The following is a 21,928-nucleotide window of genomic DNA, read 5'->3' as shown; positions in this document are numbered from 1 at the left end:
ATTGAACAAAACATGCATGTATTGTATAACATAATGTCCTAGGTGTGTCATCTGATGAAGATCATCAAAGGTTAGTGCTGCATTTAGCTGTGGTTTGGGTTTATGTGACATTATATGCTAGCTTGAAAAATGGGTGTCTGATTATTTCTGGCTGGGTACTCTGCTGACATAATCTAATGTTTTGCTTTCGTTGTAAAGCATTTTTTGTAATCGGACAGTGTGGTTAGATTAACGAGAGTCTTGTCTTTAAAATGGTGTAAAATAGTCATATGTTTGAGAAATTGAAGTAATAGCATTTCTAAGGTATTTGAATAACGCGCCACAGGATTCCACTGGCTGTTACGTAGAGAGGTTATCAGACTTTTATAACCCTAGCATTTATCACGCTTCCTCCTGGCTCCAGAATAACCTTCTTTGCTTGTAATAGAATTTTATTATTTATTTAACTAGGCAAGTCAGTTAAGAACAAATTCTTATTTTCAATGACAGCCTGTGGGTTAACTGCCTTGTTCAGGGGGCAGACCGACAGATTTGTACCTTGTCAGCTCGGGGGGTTTGAACTTGCAACCTTTCAGTTACTAGTCCAACACGCTAACCACTAGGCTACCCTGCCTCCCCAGAATGGCCGATCACCAAGTACTGAAGCCCAGTACAGCATGGCTCAGCTCAGCTTGGCATGGTTCAGATTGGCTCGGTTCAATAGTGTGGTAGAATAGTTACAATAGTGATTACCAGGGTGGTGTACTAACCGTATGTGAGGATAAGGAGGAGGAAGGGTTTGTTTCGGAGCAGCCTGAGGATGGAGGCTGTGTAAGAGTACTGTTCTGGAGGGATGCAGCGAGCTGTGGCCTGGGCCTGGGTGGGAGGAAGCTCCGGACGCTCCTGGAACACTGTGGAGAGAGGAAGGGAGAGATGGAGAGAGGGAGGGGGATGGAGAGATGGAGAGAGGGAGGGGAGATGGAGTGATGGAGGGGGGATGGAGAGATGGAGGGGAGATGGAGAGAGGGAGAGAGGGAGGGGAGATGAAAAGAGGGGGGGTGGAGAGATGGAAAGAGGGAGGGGTGATAGGGAGGGGAGATGGAGAGAGGGAGGGGGGGATGGAGAGAGGGAGGGAGAGATGGAGAGATGGTGAGAGGGAGGGGAGATGGAGAGAGGGTGGGGGGATGGAGAGATGGTGAGAGGGAGAGATGGAGAGATGGTGAGAGGGAGAGAGTGAGGGGGGGATGGAGAGAGGGAGGGAGAGATGGAGAGATGGTGAGAGGGAGGGGAGATGGAGAGAGGGAGGGGGGATGGAGAGAGGGAGGGGGATGGAGAGAGGAGAGAGGGAGGGGGATGGAGAGAGGGAGGGGAGATGGAGAGAGGGAGGGAGGGGGGGATGGAGAGAGGAAGGGGAGATGGAGAGAGGGAGGGGGGATGGAGAGAGGGAGGGGGATGGAGAGAGGGAGGGGGGATGGAGAGAGTGAGGGGGATGGAGAGAGGGAGGGGGAGATGGAGAGAGGGAGGGGGGATGGAGAGAGGGAGGGGGGATGGAGAGAGGGAGGGGAGATGGAGAGAGGGAGGGGGGATGGAGAGAGGGAGGAGAGAGGGAGGGAGGGAGGGATGGAGAGAGGGAGGGGAGATGGAGAGAGGGAGGGGGATGGAGAGAGGGAGGGGAGGATGGAGAGATGGAGGGGGGATGGAGAGAGGGAGGGGGAGATGGAGAGAGGGAGGGGGATGGAGAGAGGGAGGGGGGATGGAGAGAGGGAGGGAGATGGAGAGAGGGAGGGGAGATGGAGAGAGGGAGGGGGGATGGAGAGAGGGAAGGGAGATGGAGAGGGGATGGAGAGAGGGAGGGGAGGATGGAGAGATGGAGGGGGATGGAGAGATGGAGGGGGATGGAGAGAGGGAGGGGGAGATGGAGAGAGGGAGGGGGATGGAGAGAGGGAGGGGGATGGAGAGAGGGAGGGGAGATGGAGAGAGGGAGGGGAGATGGAGAGAGGGAGGGGGATGGAGAGAGGGAAGGGAGATGGAGAGGGGATGGAGAGAGGGAGGGGAGATGGAGAGATGGAGGGGGATGGAGAGAGGGAGGGGGAGATGGAGAGAGGGAGGGGGGATGGAGAGAGGGAGGGGGATGGAGAGAGGGAGGGGAGATGGAGAGAGGGAGGGGAGATGGAGAGAGGGAGGGGGGGATGGAGAGAGGGAAGGGAGATGGAGAGGGGATGGAGAGAGGGAGGGGAGATGGCGAGAGGGAGGGGGAGATGGAGAGAGGGAGGGGGGATGGAGAGAGGGCGGGAGTTAACCTGTTAACCTCACTACAGTACAACTAGAGAATGGTGTTAACCTCACTACAGTACCACTAGAGAATGGTGTTACAAATGTCCTTTTGTTTTTCACAATGAGCATAATAACCACTCCCCCCAGCAACAAGACAATGGTGTTTTCATCCGTTGTGTTCCGCTCTACAACTCGTGACCCGGCCCTCTGAGTGGGTGACTTGTATGTCACACCGTGATGACACGGTTCCCTACAGTCTGCGGCCACTCCTACACGTGTCAGCAATAAATCAGTTAAACCAGTTTGTTTCAGTGCTGAAAACAGTTGCTTCTTGGCCACGGCAAAAATATCTGCTTTTGCATGTCTGTGCTTGTTATGAGAAATAAAACAGAGTTTATGGGATAAACAGAAAGCAATAAGAAGAGGGGAGACACAGAAATACAGACAGACGAGAGTGGGGAGAGAGAGAGAGAGAGACAGAGACGAAGAGAGAGCGGAGGGTCTTTGTGCTGACACATTTCCTGTCTGTAGTAACGGGTCACTTCCTACAGAACGCAGCCCTTCTCCCACTCAGAGCGCTCCCCTAACTTTTCTAAGTCAGAAAGCACACTTAAGAAATCGGTGTGTTGTCCAAAACTGTATTGAGGCGTTTACTGTTCATAGAACGCTAATGAAGTACCTAAACAAATACCTCTTTCCAGCATACTCTCACAATGACAGACATTCTACAATCTCCTCTGGAGGGAAAGTTCTGGAATTATAAAGTCAAGTCTACTAATTCTCCCTTTGTCAATGTTTCGTATGTTCATGGTAAAAGCCTGAGTGTCCTAAATTACATCACAAGTGGACAGGCGTACCTATGCGCCAACACACACACACACACACACACACACCCCACTATGAACCCAACACACACACACTTTACATAACTGACATACAGGCCAGATGCTTCAAAAGGGGGAAGTATGAGCAAGAAAGAGGAAGAACAACAAAAGCCTGAATAATTTGATATGTCATTCAGAATAACTATTTAACCCTTTTGTTATGGTAAGCTTAAACAAGTTCAGGAGTATACATGTGCTTAAATCACATAAGGTTGGACTCACTCTGTACGCAATAATAATGTTTAACATGATTTTTGTAATGACTACCTCATCTCTGTACCCCACACATACAATTATGTGTAAGATCCCTCAGTCAAGCAGTGAATTTAAATGCGATGATGCATGGAATGCTTTATTATACAGGTGCTTTTCTATGGTAAAAATGTGCTTCCCCAAACTTGAAACTAATGCGCAGCCTATATACGCTAGGCAGGCTACACCGGTTGTAAAGCGGATTAATGTGCTTAATATAACATGAGCAATAAACACAGGAGAAAGCTGAGATACTCTTTTCAATAGAGGCCAGTAAAAACTCTGTTTTCACACACAACTGCACAGTGACTGGGAACACAAGTTTCACTAGGCTCTGTAGGCTAAGGGTTCTCCAACCCTGTTCCAGAGGTCTTGTTTCACTAGGCTCTGGGTTCTCCAACCCTGTTCCAGGGGTCTTGTTTCACTAGGCTCTGTAGGCTCTGGGTTCTCCAACCCTGTTCCAGAGGTCTTGTTTCACTAGGCTCTGGGTTCTCCAACCCTGTTCCAGGGGTCTTGTTTCACTAGGCTCTGTAGGCTCTGGGTTCTCCAACCCTGTTCCAGGGGTCTTGTTTCACTAGGCTCTGTAGGCTCTGGGTTCTCCAACCCTGTTCCAGGGGTCTTGTTTCACTAGGCTCTGTAGGCTCTGGGTTCTCCAACCCTGTTCCAGGGGTCTTGTTTCACTAGGCTCTGTAGGCTCTGGGTTCTCCAACCCTGTTCCAGAGGTCTTGTTTCACTAGGCTCTGGGTTCTCCAACCCAGTTCCAGAGGTCTTGTTTCACTAGGCTCTGGGTTCTCCAACCCTGTTCCAGAGGTCTTGTTTCACTAGGCTCTGGGTTCTCCAACCCTGTTCCAGAGGTCTTGTTTCACTAGGCTCTGGGTTCTCCAACCCTGTTCCAGAGGTCTTGTTTCACTAGGCTCTGGGTTCTCCAACCCTGTTCCAGAGGTCTTGTTTCACTAGGCTCTGGGTTCTCCAACCCTGTTCCAGGGTTCTTGTTTCACTACGCTCTGGGTTCTCCAACCCTGTTCCAGAGGTCTTGTTTCACTAGGCTCTGGGTTCTCCAACCCTGTTCCAGAGGTCTTGGCTCTGGGTTCTCCAACCCTGTTCCAGAGGTCTTGTTTCACTAGGCTCTGTAGGCTCTGGGTTCTCCAACCCTGTTCCAGAGGTCTTGGCTCTGGGTTCTCCAACCCTGTTCCAGAGGTCTTGTTTCACTAGGCTCTGTAGGCTCTGGGTTCTCCAACCCTGTTCCAGGGGTCCTAAGCCTATAGGCTACATTTTAAGTATTTTGGCCACTTTAGTTGTGATACCAACCTGATCAAAACATATAGGTCTATAGACTAGATTACATGATGCATGCTACTATGATTTGAAAAAGCTGACTGCCTCAGACTGCACACACATCATTCACAAGTGATAATATTGTCACTCACCAGACTGACTATTCTCAATTTAATCTGGTAATAAATAAATAATGTGTGAAATTAGTGAAATTAGTTTTGATTTAGATTGGACCATTATGCGTCTGTCAGAACAGGGGGAAATACATGTCAACCATATGCACTTGAATAGGGAATAGAGGACGCTTTTCCCGCAATTCATGTTCATGCCAGCCAGGTAGGCTATACTCCTGTTGTAACAATAAGCAATGTGTTAAATATTAGGAAAGTTGAGAAATAAATATAGTAGGCCTAGCCAAAAGAAATCTGATGGGATCCTCCTCTTTTTAATAGAGGCCATCACTCTGTTTTCTCACGCAATGACATACCCTATAGAAATGTGGTGTAACATGAGCTCATGGGCTCTCATGAAGTGTTCGATTAGATTTTCCATTACATTAGCATTGATGTCAGCGTGATTATGGTCACCGTAACAGCCCTAGTCCTTCCTAACTCAGTTGGTGGAGAGGAAGGAAACCGCTCAGGGATTTCACCATGAGGCCAATGGTGACTTTAAAACAGTTCCAGAGATTCATGGCTGTGATAGGAGAAAACTGAGGATGGATCAACAACATTGTAGTTACTCCACAATACTAACCTAAATGATAGAGTGAAAAGAAGGAAGTCTCCACAGAATAAAAATATTCCAAAACATGCATCCTGTTTGCAATGAGGCACTAAAGTAAAACTGAAGAAAAACAAATGTGGCAAAGAAATGCACTTTATGTCCTGAATACAAAGCATTATGTTTGGGGCAAATCCAACACATCACTGAGTACCCCTCTTCATATTTTGAAGAATATTGATGGCTGCATCATGTTATGGGTATACTTGTCATTGGCAAGGACTAGGGAGTTTTTTAGGATAAAAAGAAACGGAATAGAGCTAAGCAGAGGAAAATCCTAGAGGAAGACCTGGTTCAATCTGCTTTCCACCAGACACTGGGAGATTAATTCACCTTTCAGCAGGACAATAACCTAAAACACAAGGCCAAATCTACACTGGAGTTGATTACCAAGAAGACATTGAATGTTCCTGAGGGGCCTAGTTACTATGTTGACTTACATCAGCTTGAAAATCTATGATAAAACTTGAAAATGGCTGTCAGCAATGATCAATAACCATCCTGACAGAGATTGAAGAATTTAAAAAATAATATTCTGCAAATATTGTACAATCCAGGTGTGAAAAAATCTTAGAGACGTACCCAGAAAGACTCATAGCTGTAATCACTATCGCAGGTAGAAGAGACGTACCCAGAAAGACTCATAGCTGTAATCACTATCGCAGGTGATTCTACCATGTATTGTCTCAGATTGTAATTTTTTTTTTTTTATAAATAAAAAGTTTGAATTTCAATCCATTTTAATCCCACTTTCACACAACAAAATGTTTAAAAGGTCAAGGGGTTATATATGCATTAGTAAGAGTTTGATGATGTGATGTTTATATTTATAGTATAATAATAAACATGTTACCTATGACAACCAGTATGAAGAGCAGTGTAGCAACTCCTGCTGTGATGTAGAACATTATACTGATGTGATAGGCCAGCTGATCCATGTCCTCAACGTTAGGCACCAGGATGGGAGGGACCAAGAACCCAATGGCTATACCCAACTGGAAGAGAAGAAACAGACAGCATAGCTTTAAAAAAAAAAACTGCAGAGACAACGACCACCCTTATTAGAGATGCATGTTGGGAGACAGAGAGGCTGGAGATAGCCAATAGGGGTGGCTGTTGTAGACAGAGGGCATTCATTCATTGTAGTACAAATTGAACTCAAACTGGCTGAACGACAGTGCATGTTGGGCCATCCCTTCAGAGGTCCCAGTGATCAAATCAAAATGTATTTATAAAGACATTTTTACATCAGCAGATGTGACAAAGTGCTTATACAGAAACCCGGCCTGAAACCCAAACCGCAAGCAATGCAGATGTAGAAGCATGGTGGCTAGGAAAAAACTCCCTAGAAGAAGCCTGGTGTCTAGGAAAAACTCCCTAGAAGAAAAGAGGAACCAGGCTCTGAGTGAGTGGCCAGTCCACACTAAGTGATATAAGTGGAAACATTAAACAGCCAGTTGATGGAGGAAGCCATGATGCAGCATGTGTAATAAGACCATAACAGGCCATGGGCCATACAGGACCTACTATACTGTAAGTGTTATAGTGACATCAAAGTGGGAACACCTGCCCAGCCTCACGGACCGGAGGATTCAGAGGAACACCTGCCCAGCCTCACGGACCGGAGGATTCAGAGGAACACCTGCCCAGCCTCACGGACTGGAGGCTTCAGAGGAACACCTGCCCAGCCTCACGGACCGGAGGCTGCTTCAGAGGAACACCTGCCCAGACTCACGGACCGGAGGAGACTTCAGAGGAACACCTGCCCAGCCTCACGGACCGGAGGATTCAGAGGAACACCTGCCCAGCCTCACGGACTGGAGGCTTCAGAGGAACACCTGCCCAGCCTCACGGACTGGAGGCTTCAGAGGAACACCTGCCCAGCCTCACGGACTGGAGGCTTCAGAGGAACACCTGCCCAGCCTCACGGACTGGAGGCTTCAGAGGAACACCTGCCCTGCCTCACGGACCGGAGGCTGCTTCAGAGGATCACCTGCCCAGCCTCACGGACCGGAGGAGGCTTCAGAGGAACACCTGCCCAGCCTCACGGACTGGAGGATTCAGAGGAACACCTGCCCAGCCTCACGGACTGGAGGCTTCAGAGGAACACCTGACCAGCCTCACGGACTGGAGGCTTCAGAGAAAACACCTGCCCAGCCTCACGGACTGGAGGCTTCAGAGGAACACCTGCCCAGCCTCACGGACTGGAGGCTTCAGAGAAACACCTGCCCAGCCTCACGAACTGGAGGCTGCTTCAGAGGAACACCTGCCCAGCCTCACGGACCGGAGGCTTCAGAGGAACACCTGCCCAACCTCACGGACCGGAGGCTTCAGAGAAAACACCTGCCCAGCCTCACGAACCGGAGGCTTCAGAGAAAACACCTGCCCAACCTCACGAACTGGAGGCTGCTTCAGAGGAACACCTGCCCAGCCTCACGGACCGGAGGCTTCAGAGAAAACACCTGCCCAGCCTCACGGACCGGAGGCTTCAGAGGAACACCTGCCCCGCGTCACGGACCGGAGGCTGCTTCAGAGGAACACCTGCCCAGCCTCACAGACCGGAGGCTTCAGAGGAACACCTGCCCAGCCTCACGGACCGGAGGATTCAGAGGAACACCTGCCCAGCCTCACGGACCGGAGGATTCAGAGGAACACCTGCCCAGCCTCAAGGACCGGAAGCTGCTTCAGAGGAACACCTGCCCAGCCTCACAGACTGGAGGCTTCAGAGGAACACCTGCCCAATCTCACGGACTGGAGGCTTCAGAGAAAACACCTGCCCAGCCTCACGGACCGGAGAATACTTCAGAGGAACACCTGCCCAGCCTCAAAGACCGGAGGCTTCAGAGGAACACCTGCCCAGCCTCACGGACCGGAGGCTGCTTCAGAGGAACACCTGCCCAGCCTCACGGACTGGAGGCTTCAGAGGAACACCTGCCCAGCCTCACGGACTGGAGGCTTCAGAGGAACACCTGCCCAGCCTCACGGACTGGAGGCTTCAGAGGAACACCTGCACAGCCTCACGGACTGGAGGCTTCAGAGGAACACCTGCCCAGCCTCACGGACTGGAGGCTTCAGAGGAACACCTGCCCAGCCTCACGGACCGGAGGCTGCCTCAGAGGAACACCTGCCCAGCCTCACGGACCGGAGGCTTCAGAGAAAACACCTGCCCAGCCTCACGGACCGGAGGCTTCAGAGGAACACCTGCCCAGCCTCACGGACCGGAGGATTCAGAGGAACACCTGCCCAGCCTCACGGACCGGAGGCTGCTTCAGAGAAACCCCTGCCCAGCCTCACGGACCGGAAGAGGATTCAGAGGAACACCTGCCCAGCCTCACGGACTGGAGGCTTCCGAGGAACACCTGCCCAGCCTCACGGACTGGAGGCTTCAGAGAAAACACCTGCCCAACCTCACGGACCGGAGGAGGATTCAGAGGAACACCTGCCCAGCCTCATGGACCGGAAGCTGCTTCAGAGGAACAGCTGCCCAGACTCACGGACAGGAGGCTGCTTCAGAGGAACACCTGCCCAGCCTCACGGACCGGAGGCTGCTTCAGAGGAACACCTGCCCAGGCTCACGGACCAGAGGCTTCAGAGGAACACCTGACCAGCCTCACGGACTGGAGGCTTCAGAGAAACACCTGCCCAGGCTCACGAACTGGAGGCTGCTTCAGAGGAACACCTGCCCAGCCTCACGGACCGGAGGCTTCAGAGAAACACCTGCCCAGCCTCACGGACTGGAGGCTTCAGAGAAAACACCTGCCCAGCCTCACAAACTGGAGGCTGCTTCAGAGGAACACCTGCCCAGCCTCACGGACCGGAGGCTTCAGAGAAAACACCTGCCCAGCCTCACGGACCGGAGGCTTCAGAGGAACACCTGCCCAGCCTCACGGACCGGAGGCTGCTTCAGAGGAACACCTGCCCAGCCTCACAGACCGGAGGCTTCAGAGGAACACCTGCCCAGCATCACGGACCGGAGGATTCAGAGGAACACCTGCCCAGCCTCACGGACCGGAGGATTCAGAGGAACACCTGCCCAGCCTCAAGGACCGGAGGATTCAGAGGAACACCTGCCCAGCCTCACGGACCGGAGGATTCAGAGGAACACCTGCCCAGCCTCAAGGACCGGAGGCTGCTTCAGAGGAACACCTGCCCAGCCTCACGGACCGGAGGCTTCAGAGGAACACCTGCCCAGCCTCACAGACCGGAGGCTGCTTCAGAGGAACACCTGCCCAGCCTCACGGACCGGAGGAGGATTCAGAGGAACACCTGACCAGCCTCACGGACCGGAGGCTTCAGAGAAAACACCTGCCCAGCCTCACGGACCGGAGAATGCTTCAGAGGAACACCTGCCCAGCCTCACGGACCGGAGGCTTCAGAGGAACACCTGCCCAGCCTCATGGACCTGAGGCTGCATCAGAGGAACACCTGCCCAGCCTCACGGACCGGAGGAGGATTCAGAGGAACACCTGCCCAGTCTCACAGACTTGAGGCTTCAGAGGAACACCTGCCCAGCCTCACGGACCGGAGGCTGCTTCAGAGGAACACCTGCCCAGCCTCACGGACCGGAGGCTGCTTCAGAGGAACACCTGCCCAGGCTCACGGACCAGAGGCTTCAGAGGAACACCTGACCAGCCTCACGGACTGGAGGCTTCAGAGAAACACCTGCCCAGGCTCACGAATTGGAGGCTGCTTCAGAGGAACACCTGCCCAGCCTCACGGACCGGAGGCTTCAGAGAAACACCTGCCCAGCCTCACGGACTGGAGGCTTCAGAGAAAACACCTGCCCAGCCTCACAAAGTGGAGGCTGCTTCAGAGGAACACCTGCCCAGCCTCACGGACCGGAGGCTTCAGAGAAAACACCTGCCCAGCCTCACGGACCGGAGGCTTCAGAGGAACACCTGCCCAGCCTCACGGACCGGAGGCTGCTTCAGAGGAACACCTGCCCAGCCTCACAGACCGGAGGCTTCAGAGGAACACCTGCCCAGCATCACGGACCGGAGGATTCAGAGGAACACCTGCCCAGCCTCACGGACCGGAGGATTCAGAGGAACACCTGCCCAGCCTCAAGGACCGGAGGCTGCTTCAGAGGAACACCTGCCCAGCCTCACGGACCGGAGGCTTCAGAGGAACACCTGCCCAGCCTCACAGACCGGAGGATTCAGAGGAACACCTGCCCAGACTCACGGACCGGAGGCTGCTTCAGAGGAACACCTGCCCAGCCTCACGGACCGGTGGCTTCCGAGGAACACCTGCTCAGCCTGACGGACCGGAGGCTTCAGAGGAACACCTGCCCAGCCTCACGGACTGGAGGAGGCTTCAGAGAAACACCTGCCCAGTCTCACGGACCGGAGGCTGCTTCAGAGGAACACCTGCCAGCCTCACGGACCGGAGGCTGCTTCAGAGGAACACCTGCCCAGCCTCACCGTCCGGCAGCTGCTTCAGAGGAACACCTGCCCAGCCTCACGGACCGGAGGCTTCAGAGGAACACCTGCCCAGCCTCACGGACCGGAGGCTGCTTCAGAGGAACACCTGCCCAGCCTCACGGACCGGAGGCTTCAGAGGAACACCTGCCCAGCCTCACAGACTGGAGGCTTCAGAGGAACACCTGCCCAGCCTCACGGACCGGAGGCTTCAGAGGAACACCTGCCCAGCCTCACGGACTGGAGGATTCAGAGGAACACCTGCCCAGACTCACGGACCGGAGGCTGCTTCAGAGGAACACCTGCCCAGCCTCACGGACAGGTGGCTTCCGAGGAACACCTGCCCAGCCTCACGGACCGGAGGCTTCAGAGAAACACCTGCCCAGCCTCAAGGACCGGAGGCTGCTTCAGAGGAACACCTGCCCAGCCTCACGGACTGGAGGAGGCTTCAGAGGAACACCTGCCCAGGCTCACGAACTGGAGGCTGCTTCAGAGGAACACCTGCCCAGCCTCACCGTCCGGAAGCTGCTTCAGAGGAACACCTGCCCAGCCTCACGGACCGGAGGCTTCAGAGGAACACCTGCCCAGCCTCACGGACCGGAGGCTGCTTCAGAGGAACACCTGCCCAGACTCACGGACCGGAGGCTTCAGAGGAACACCTGCCCAGCCTCACAGACTGGAGGCTTCAGAGGAACACCTGCCCAGCCTCACGGACCGGAGGCTTCAGAGGAACACCTGCCCAGCCTCACGGACTGGAGGATTCAGAGGAACACCTGCCCAGACTCACGGACCGGAGGCTGCTTCAGAGGAACACCTGCCCAGCCTCACGGACAGGTGGCTTCCGAGGAACACCTGCCCAGCCTCACGGACCGGAGGCTTCAGAGAAACACCTGCCCAGCCTCAAGGACCGGAGGCTGCTTCAGAGGAACACCTGCCCAGCCTCACGGACTGGAGGAGGCTTCAGAGGAACACCTGCCCTGGCTCACGAACTGGAGACTGCTTCAGAGGAACACCTGCCCAGCCTCACGGACCGGAGGCTTCAGAGAAACACCTGCCCAGCCTCACGGACTGGAGGCTTCAGAGAAAACACCTGCCCAGCCTCACAAACTGGAGGCTGCTTCAGAGGAACACCTGCCCAGCCTCACGGACCGGAGGCTTCAGAGAAAACACCTGCCCAGCCTCACGGACCGGAGGCTTCAGAGGAACACCTGCCCAGCCTCACGGACCGGAGGCTGCTTCAGAGGAACACCTGCCCAGCCTCACAGACCGGAGGCTTCAGAGGAACACCTGCCCAGCATCACGGACCGGAGGATTCAGAGGAACACCTGCCCAGCCTCACGGACCGGAGGATTCAGAGGAACACCTGCCCAGCCTCAAGGACCGGAGGCTGCTTCAGAGGAACACCTGCCCAGCCTCACAGACCGGAGGCTGCTTCAGAGGAACACCTGCCCAGCCTCACGGACCGGAGGAGGATTCAGAGGAACACCTGACCAGCCTCACGGACCGGAGGCTTCAGAGAAAACACCTGCCCAGCCTCACGGACCGGAGAATGCTTCAGAGGAACACCTGCCCAGCCTCACGGACCGGAGGCTTCAGAGGAACACCTGCCCAGCCTCACGGACTGGAGGATTCAGAGGAACACCTGCCCAGACTCACGGACCGGAGGCTGCTTCAGAGGAACACCTGCCCAGCCTCACGGACAGGTGGCTTCCGAGGAACACCTGCCCAGCCTCACGGACCGGAGGCTTCAGAGAAACACCTGCCCAGCCTCAAGGACCGGAGGCTGCTTCAGAGGAACACCTGCCCAGCCTCACGGACTGGAGGAGGCTTCAGAGGAACACCTGCCCAGGCTCACGAACTGGAGGCTGCTTCAGAGGAACACCTGCCCAGCCTCACGGACCGGAGGCTTCAGAGAAACACCTGCCCAGCCTCACGGACTGGAGGCTTCAGAGAAAACACCTGCCCAGCCTCACAAACTGGAGGCTGCTTCAGAGGAACACCTGCCCAGCCTCACGGACCGGAGGCTTCAGAGAAAACACCTGCCCAGCCTCACGGACCGGAGGCTTCAGAGGAACACCTGCCCAGCCTCACGGACCGGAGGCTGCTTCAGAGGAACACCTGCCCAGCCTCACAGACCGGAGGCTTCAGAGGAACACCTGCCCAGCATCACGGACCGGAGGATTCAGAGGAACACCTGCCCAGCCTCACGGACCGGAGGATTCAGAGGAACACCTGCCCAGCCTCAAGGACCGGAGGCTGCTTCAGAGGAACACCTGCCCAGCCTCACAGACCGGAGGCTGCTTCAGAGGAACACCTGCCCAGCCTCACGGACCGGAGGAGGATTCAGAGGAACACCTGACCAGCCTCACGGACCGGAGGCTTCAGAGAAAACACCTGCCCAGCCTCACGGACCAGGAGAATGCTTCAGAGGAACACCTGCCCAGCCTCACGGACCGGAGGCTTCAGAGGAACACCTGCCCAGCCTCATGGACCTGAGGCTGCTTCAGAGGAACACCTGCCCAGCCTCACGGACCGGAGGAGGATTCAGAGGAACACCTGCCCAGTCTCACGGACTGGAGGCTTCAGAGGAACACCTGCCCAGCCTCACGGACCGGAGGCTTCAGAGGAACACCTGCCCAGCCTCACGGACCGGAGGCTGCTTCAGAGGAACACCTGCCCAGCCTCACGGACCGGAGGCTTCAGAGAAACACCTGCCCAGCCTCACGGACTGGAGGCTTCAGAGAAAACACCTGCCCAGCCTCACAAACTGGAGGCTGCTTCAGAGGAACACCTGCCCAGCCTCACGGACCGGAGGCTTCAGAGAAAACACCTGCCCAGCCTCACGGACCGGAGGCTTCAGAGGAACACCTGCCCAGCCTCACGGACCGGAGGCTGCTTCAGAGGAACACCTGCCCAGCCTCACAGACCGGAGGCTTCAGAGGAACACCTGCCCAGCATCACGGACCGGAGGATTCAGAGGAACACCTGCCCAGCCTCACGGACCGGAGGATTCAGAGGAACACCTGCCCAGCCTCAATGACCGGAGGCTGCTTCCGAGGAACACCTGCCCAGCCTCACGGACCGGAGGCTTCAGAGGAACACCTGCCCAGCCTCACAGACCGGAGGATTCAGAGGAACACCTGCCCAGACTCACGGACCGGAGGCTGCTTCAGAGGAACACCTGCCCAGCCTCACGGACTGGAGGAGGCTTCAGAGGAACACCTGCCCAGGCTCACGAACTGGAGGCTGCTTCAGAGGAACACCTGCCCAGCCTCACGGACCGGAGGCTGCTTCAGAGGAACACCTGCCCAGCCTCACCGTCCGGAAGCTGCTTCAGAGGAACACCTGCCCAGCCTCACGGACCGGAGGCTTCAGAGGAACACCTGCCCAGCCTCACGGACCGGAGGCTGCTTCAGAGGAACACCTGCCCAGCCTCACGGACCGGAGGCTTCAGAGGAACACCTGCCCAGCCTCACAGACTGGAGGCTTCAGAGGAACACCTGCCCAGCCTCACGGACCGGAGGCTTCAGAGGAACACCTGCCCAGCCTCACGGACTGGAGGATTCAGAGGAACACCTGCCCAGACTCACGGACCGGAGGCTGCTTCAGAGGAACACCTGCCCAGCCTCACGGACAGGTGGCTTCCGAGGAACACCTGCCCAGCCTCACGGACCGGAGGCTTCAGAGAAACACCTGCCCAGCCTCAAGGACCGGAGGCTGCTTCAGAGGAACACCTGCCCAGCCTCACGGACCGGAGGCTTCAGAGAAACACCTGCCCAGCCTCACGGACTGGAGGCTTCAGAGAAAACACCTGCCCAGCCTCACAAACTGGAGGCTGCTTCAGAGGAACACCTGCCCAGCCTCACGGACCGGAGGCTTCAGAGAAAACACCTGCCCAGCCTCACGGACCGGAGGCTTCAGAGGAACACCTGCCCAGCCTCACGGACCGGAGGCTGCTTCAGAGGAACACCTGCCCAGCCTCACAGACCGGAGGCTTCAGAGGAACACCTGCCCAGCATCACGGACCGGAGGATTCAGAGGAACACCTGCCCAGCCTCACGGACCGGAGGATTCAGAGGAACACCTGCCCAGCCTCAAGGACCGGAGGCTGCTTCAGAGGAACACCTGCCCAGCCTCACAGACCGGAGGCTGCTTCAGAGAAACACCTGCCCAGCCTCACGGACTGGAGGCTTCAGAGAAAACACCTGCCCAGCCTCACAAACTGGAGGCTGCTTCAGAGGAACACCTGCCCAGCCTCACGGACCGGAGGCTTCAGAGAGAACACCTGCCCAGCCTCACGGACCGGAGGCTTCAGAGGAACACCTGCCCAGCCTCACGGACCGGAGGCTGCTTCAGAGGAACACCTGCCCAGACTCACGGACCGGAGGCTTCAGAGGAACACCTGCCCAGCATCACGGACCGGAGGATTCAGAGGAACACCTGCCCAGCCTCACGGACCGGAGGATTCAGAGGAACACCTGCCCAGCCTCAAGGACCGGAGGCTGCTTCAGAGGAACACCTGCCCAGCCTCACGGACCGGAGGCTGCTTCAGAGGAACACCTGCCCAGCCTCACGGACCGGAGGAGGATTCAGAGGAACACCTGACCAGCCTCACGGACCGGAGGCTTCAGAGAAAACACCTGCCCAGCCTCACGGACCGGAGAATGCTTCAGAGGAACACCTGCCCAGCCTCACGGACCGGAGGCTTCAGAGGAACACCTGCCCAGCCTCACGGACTGGAGGATTCAGAGGAACACCTGCCCAGACTCACGGACCGGAGGCTGCTTCAGAGGAACACCTGCCCAGCCTCACGGACAGGTGGCTTCCGAGGAACACCTGCCCAGCCTCACGGACCGGAGGCTTCAGAGGAACACCTGCCCAGCCTCAAGGACCGGAGGGCTTCAGAGGAACACCTGCCCAGCCTCACGGACTGGAGGAGGCTTCAGAGGAACACCTGCCCAGGCTCACGAACCGGAGGCTGCTTCAGAGGAACACCTGCCCAGCCTCACGGACCGGAGGCTTCAGAGGAACACCTGCCCAGCCTCACGGACTGGAGGCTTCAGAGAAAACACCTGCCCAGCCTCACGAACTGGAGGCTGCTTCAGAGGAACACCTGCCCAGCCTCACGGACCGGAGGCTTCAGAGAAAACACCTGCCCAGCCTCACGGACCGGAGGCTTCAGAGGAACACCTGCCCAGCCTCACGGACCGGAGGCTGCTTCAGAGGAACACCTGCCCAGCCTCACGGACCGGAGGCTTCAGAGGAACACCTGCCCAGCATCACGGACCGGAGGATTCAGAGGAACACCTGCCCAGCCTCACGGACCGGAGGATTCAGAGGAACACCTGCCCAGCCTCAAGGACCGGAGGCTGCTTCAGAGGAACACCTGCCCAGCCTCACAGACCGGAGGCTGCTTCAGAGGAACACCTGCCCAGCCTCACGGACCGGAGGCTTCAGAGGAACACCTGCCCAGCCTCACGGACTGGAGGATTCAGAGGAACACCTGCCCAGACTCACGGACCGGAGGCTGCTTCAGAGGAACACCTGCCCAGCCTCACGGACCGGAGGAGGATTCAGAGGAACACCTGACCAGCCTCACGGACCGGAGGCTTCAGAGAAAACACCTGCCCAGCCTCACGGACCGGAGAATGCTTCAGAGGAACACCTGCCCAGCCTCACGGACCGGAGGCTTCAGAGGAACACCTGCCCAGCCTCACGGACTGGAGGATTCAGAGGAACACCTGCCCAGCCTCACGGACCGGAGGCTGCTTCAGAGGAACACCTGCCCAGCCTCACGGACAGGTGGCTTCCGAGGAACACCTGCCCAGCCTCACGGACCGGAGGCTTCAGAGAAACACCTGCCCAGCCTCAAGGACCGGAGGCTGCTTCAGAGGAACACCTGCCCAGCCTCACGGACTGGAGGTGGCTTCAGAGGAACACCTGCCCAGGCTCACGAACTGGAGGCTGCTTCAGAGGAACACCTGCCCAGCCTCACGGACCGGAGGCTTCAGAGAAACACCTGCCCAGCCTCACGGACCGGAGGCTTCAGAGAGAACACCTGCCCAGCCTCACGGACCGGAGGCTGCTTCAGAGGAACACCTGCCCAGCCTCACGGACCGGAGGCTTCAGAGAGAACACCTGCCCAGCCTCACGGACCGGAGGCTTCAGAGGAACACCTGCCCAGCCTCACGGACCGGAGGCTGCTTCAGAGGAACACCTGCCCAGCCTCACGGACCGGAGGCTTCAGAGGAACACCTGCCCAGCCTCACGGACCGGAGGCTTCAGAGGAACACCTGCCCAGCCTCACGGACCGGAGGCTTCAGAGGAACACCTGCCCAGCCTCAAGGACCGGAGGCTGCTTCAGAGGAACACCTGCCCAGACTCACGGACCGGAGGCTGCTTCAGAGGAACACCTGCCCAGCCTCACGGACCGGAGGAGGATTCAGAGGAACACCTGACCAGCCTCACGGACCGGAGGCTTCAGAGAAAACACCTGCCCAGCCTCAAGGACCGGAGGATGCTTCAGAGGAACACCTGCCCAGCCTCACGGACGCGGAGGCTTCAGAGGAACACCTGCCCAGCCTCATGGACCGGAGGCTGCTTCAGAGGAAAACCTGCCCAGCCTCACGGACCGGAGGAGGATTCAGAGGAACACCTGCCCAGCCTCACGGACTGGAGGCTTCAGAGAAACACCTGCCCAGCCTCACGGACCGGAGGCTTCAGAGGAACACCTGCCCAGCCTCACGGACCGGAGGCTGCTTCAGAGGAACACCTGCCCAGCCTCACGGACCGGAGGCTTCAGAGAAACACCTGCCCAGCCTCACGGACTGGAGGCTTCAGAGAAAACACCTGCCCAGCCTCACAAACTGGAGGCTGCTTCAGAGGAACACCTGCCCAGCCTCACGGACCGGAGGCTTCAGAGAAAACACCTGCCCAGCCTCACGGACCGGAGGCTTCAGAGGAACACCTGCCCAGCCTCACGGACCGGAGGCTGCTTCAGAGGAACACCTGCCCAGCCTCACAGACCGGAGGCTTCAGAGGAACACCTGCCCAGCATCACGGACCGGAGGATTCAGAGGAACACCTGCCCAGCCTCACGGACCGGAGGATTCAGAGGAACACCTGCCCAGCCTCAAGGACCGGAGGCTGCTTCAGAGGAACACCTGCCCAGCCTCACGGACCGGAGGCTTCAGAGGAACACCTGCCCAGCCTCACAGACCGGAGGATTCAGAGGAACACCTGCCCAGACTCACGGACCGGAGGCTGCTTCAGAGGAACACCTGCCCAGCCTCACGGACCGGTGGCTTCCGAGGAACACCTGCCCAGCCTGACGGACCGGAGGCTTCAGAGGAACACCTGCCCAGCCTCACGGACTGGAGGAGGCTTCAGAGAAACACCTGCCCAGCCTCACGGACCGGAGGCTGCTTCAGAGGAACACCTGCCAGCCTCACGGACCGGAGGCTGCTTCAGAGGAACACCTGCCCAGCCTCACCGTCCGGAAGCTGCTTCAGAGGAACACCTGCCCAGCCTCACGGACCGGAGGCTTCAGAGGAACACCTGCCCAGCCTCACGGACCGGAGGCTGCTTCAGAGGAACACCTGCCCAGCCTCACGGACCGGAGGCTTCAGAGGAACACCTGCCCAGCCTCACGGACTGGAGGCTTCAGAGGAACACCTGCCCAGCCTCACGGACCGGAGGCTTCAGAGGAACACCTGCCCAGCCTCACGGACTGGAGGATTCAGAGGAACACCTGCCCAGACTCACGGACCGGAGGCTGCTTCAGAGGAACACCTGCCCAGCCTCACGGACCGGTGGCTTCCGAGGAACACCTGCCCAGCCTCACGGACCGGAGGCTTCAGAGAAACACCTGCCCAGCCTCAAGGACCGGAGGCTGCTTCAGAGGAACACCTGCCCAGCCTCACGGACTGGAGGAGGCTTCAGAGGAACACCTGCCCAGCCTCACGGACCGGAGGCTTCAGAGAAAAAACCTGCCCAGCCTCACGAACCGGAGGCTTCAGAGAAAACACCTGCCCAGCCTCACGGACTGGAGGCTTCAGAGAAACACCTGCCCAGCCTCACGGACCGGAGGCTTCAGAGAAAACACCTGCCCAGCCTCACGGACCGGAGGCTTCAGAGGAACACCTGCCCAACCTCACGGACCGGAGGAGGCTTCAGAGGAACACCTGCCCAACCTGACGGACCGGAGGAGGCTTCAGACGAACACCTGCCCAGCCTCACGAACCGGAGGCTTCAGAGAAAACACCTGCCCAACCTCACGAACTGGAGGCTGCTTCAGAGGAACACCTGCCCAGCCTCACGGACCGGAGGCTTCAGAGAAAACAGGAATATGTCAACTAGAGTAGCAGACTGCCAGGGATACTAATGCTGCATTTAGACAGGCAGCCCAAATCTGATATTTGTTTTCACTAAATTGGTATTTTGACCAATCAGATGAATGAGCTCTGAAAAAAAAATCTGATGTCAAAAGATCTGATGTGATTGGTCAAAAGTAAACGCAGCCGGAGTCACATTTACCTTGCTTGCTGTGGTGATAATCCTTCTCAGAATGCTTGTCTGGCTGAAAGTGGCATTGCCAAACCCACAAACAATACAACAAGTTCAAATACTCTCAATGAAAGATTTGTACAGTCAACATTAAAAGATCCCAGCTTTTTGAAAAGTACAGTCTCTGTTGGCTCTTTTTGTAGATCAGGTCTGTACATTTAGTCCACTGAAGCTTATTGTCCAAGAGGACACCCAGATATTTGTATTCCTCTACAAATCTCTATGTTCTGACTAGAGGTCGACCGATTATGATTTTTCAGCGCCGTTATCGATACCGATTATTGGAGGGCCAAAAAAGCCGATACCGATTAAATCGGTCTATTTTTTTTTACATTATTATTATTTTTATTTTTTTTTGTAATAATGACAATTACAACAATACTGAATGAACACTTATTTTAACTTAATATAATACATGAACAAAATCAATTTAGCCGATCGGCCGATTAATCGGTATCGGCTTTTTTTGGTCCTCCAATAATCGGTATCGGCATTGAAAAATCATAGACGGTCGACCTCTAATCGAGATCATCCTGACCGGTTGCAACACCAGCTAGTATGGCAACTGTACGGCATCTGACCGTAAGGCGCTACAGAGGGTAGTGTGTACGGCATAGTGCATCACTGGAGCCAAGCTTCCTGCCATCCAGGACCTATATAATAGGTGATGTCACAGGAAAGACATAAAATTGTCAGAGACTTCAGTCACCCAAGTTATAGACTGTGTTCTCTGCTACCGTGCGGCAAGTGGTACCGGAGCGCCAAGTCTAGGACCAAAAGGCTCCTCAACAGCTTCTACCCCCAAGCCATAAGACTGCTGAACAATTAATACAATCGTCACCGGACTATTTACATTTGCCCCCCCCAACCCCCTTTGTACACTGCTGCTACTCGTTTATTATCTATGCATAGTCACTTCACCCCTACCTACATGTACCTCAACTAGCCTGTACCCCTGCACGCTGACTCAGTACCGGTAAACCCTGTATATATCCACGTTATTGTTATTCTTATTGTGTTACTTTTTACTATTACTTTTTACTTTAGTCTACTTGGTAAATATTTTCTTAACCAACAGTGCAATTCAAGAAGAGTTAAGGGCTTGTAAGTAAGCATTTCACAGTAAGGTCTACAATTGTTGTACTCAGCGCATGCGACAAATAAAGTTAGATTTGATGTAAGACAGGGAGTAGATCATAACCAATCGAGGGCTAGCTCATCGATGTTGTAGAAACGCATGAAAATGTTGCCGACGATTTCAAGCTATGTGAAGTTGGTTTTTGATCATTTCTAGGCAGCCATTTTCAAATCTTGCCATAGATTTACAAGGTGATTTTAAGTCAAAACTGTAACTAGGCAACTCAGGAACATTCAATGTTGTCTTGGCAATCAACTTCAGTGTAGATTTGGCCTTGTGTTTTAGGTTATTATCCTGCTGAAAGGTGAATTCATCTCCCAGGGTCTGATGGAAAGCAGACTGAACCAGGTTTCCGTCTAGAGTTTTGCCTGTGCTTAGCTCTATTCCGTTTCTTATCATTAAAAAAACTCACAAGTCCCTTCCGATGACAAGAATACCCATAACATGATGCAGCCAACACCATGCTTGAAAATATGAAGAGTGGTACTCAGTGATGTGTTGGATTTGCCCCAAACAGAACACTTTGATTTCAGGACATAAAGTTAATTTATTGCCACATTTTTGCAGTTTTATTTATTTATTTAAGCTTTATTTAACTGGGCAAGTCAGTTAAGAACAAATTCTTATTTTCAATGACGGCCTAGGAACAGCCTTGTTCAGGGGCAGAACGACATTTTTACCTTGTCAGTTCGGGGATTCGATCTTGCAACCTTTCAGTTACTAGTCCAACGCCACCCCAGGTAGCCTAGTGGTGTGCCTTCTTGCAAACAGGATGCATGTTTTGGAATATTTTTATTTTAACTTTCACCCTGTCAGTTAGGTTAGTATTGTGGAGTAACTACAATGTTGTTGATCCATCCTTAGTTTAGCTGTGCCACTAGAGATCCTGGTTCGAGTCCAGGCACTGTTTCAGCTGGCCGCGTTCGGAAGACCCATGGGGCGGCGCACAATTGGCCCAGCATCGTCCGGGTTAGGAGAGGGTTTGGCCGACAGGGATGTTCTTGTCCCGTCGCGCACTAGCGACTCCTGTGATGGGCCGGGCGCAATGCACGCGGACACGGTCGCCAGGTGTACGGTGTTTCCTCCGACACATTGGTGTGGCTGGCTTCCGGGTTAAGCGGGCATTGTGTCAAGAAGCAGTGCGGCTTGGCTGGGTTGTGTTTCGGAGGATGCACGGCTCTCGAACTTCGCCTCTCCCGAGTCCGTACGGGAGTTGCAGAGCTGAGACAAGACTAACCAATGGTGGAAAAAGTACCCAATTTTTCATACTTGAGTAAAAGTATAGACACCTTAATAGAAAGTTACTCAAGTAAGTCACCCAGTAAAATACTACTTGAGTAAAAGTCAAAGTATTTGGT

The 21,928-nt window shown here is 55.3% G+C and overlaps 1 protein-coding gene across 4 annotated transcripts in view; it reads right to left on the bottom strand.

The window, feature by feature from the left end:
- LOC106571030 (feline leukemia virus subgroup C receptor-related protein 2) overlaps positions 1–21,928 on the bottom strand; it is a 55,254-nt gene that overhangs the window by 30,834 nt on the left and 2,492 nt on the right. For all 4 annotated transcript variants that reach the window (XR_006759132.1, XM_045695535.1, XM_045695536.1 and 1 more), the window contains exons 2-3: positions 6,301–6,442; positions 750–890 (exon numbers count right to left, since the gene is read on the bottom strand). Coding sequence is in view for 3 of the 4 variants with exons in the window: in XM_045695535.1 (XP_045551491.1) it covers positions 750–890; positions 6,301–6,442 (283 nt within the window). In the remaining variant the exon portion in view is untranslated. The remainder of the gene's footprint in view (positions 1–749; positions 891–6,300; positions 6,443–21,928) is intronic.

The sequence above is a fragment of the Salmo salar genome, chromosome ssa15, assembly GCF_905237065.1.
Source record: "Salmo salar chromosome ssa15, Ssal_v3.1, whole genome shotgun sequence".
Lineage (NCBI taxonomy): Eukaryota > Metazoa > Chordata > Actinopteri > Salmoniformes > Salmonidae > Salmo > Salmo salar.
Note: the sequence above shows the minus strand (reverse complement) of the source record. Positions and strands in the feature narration are given on the sequence as shown.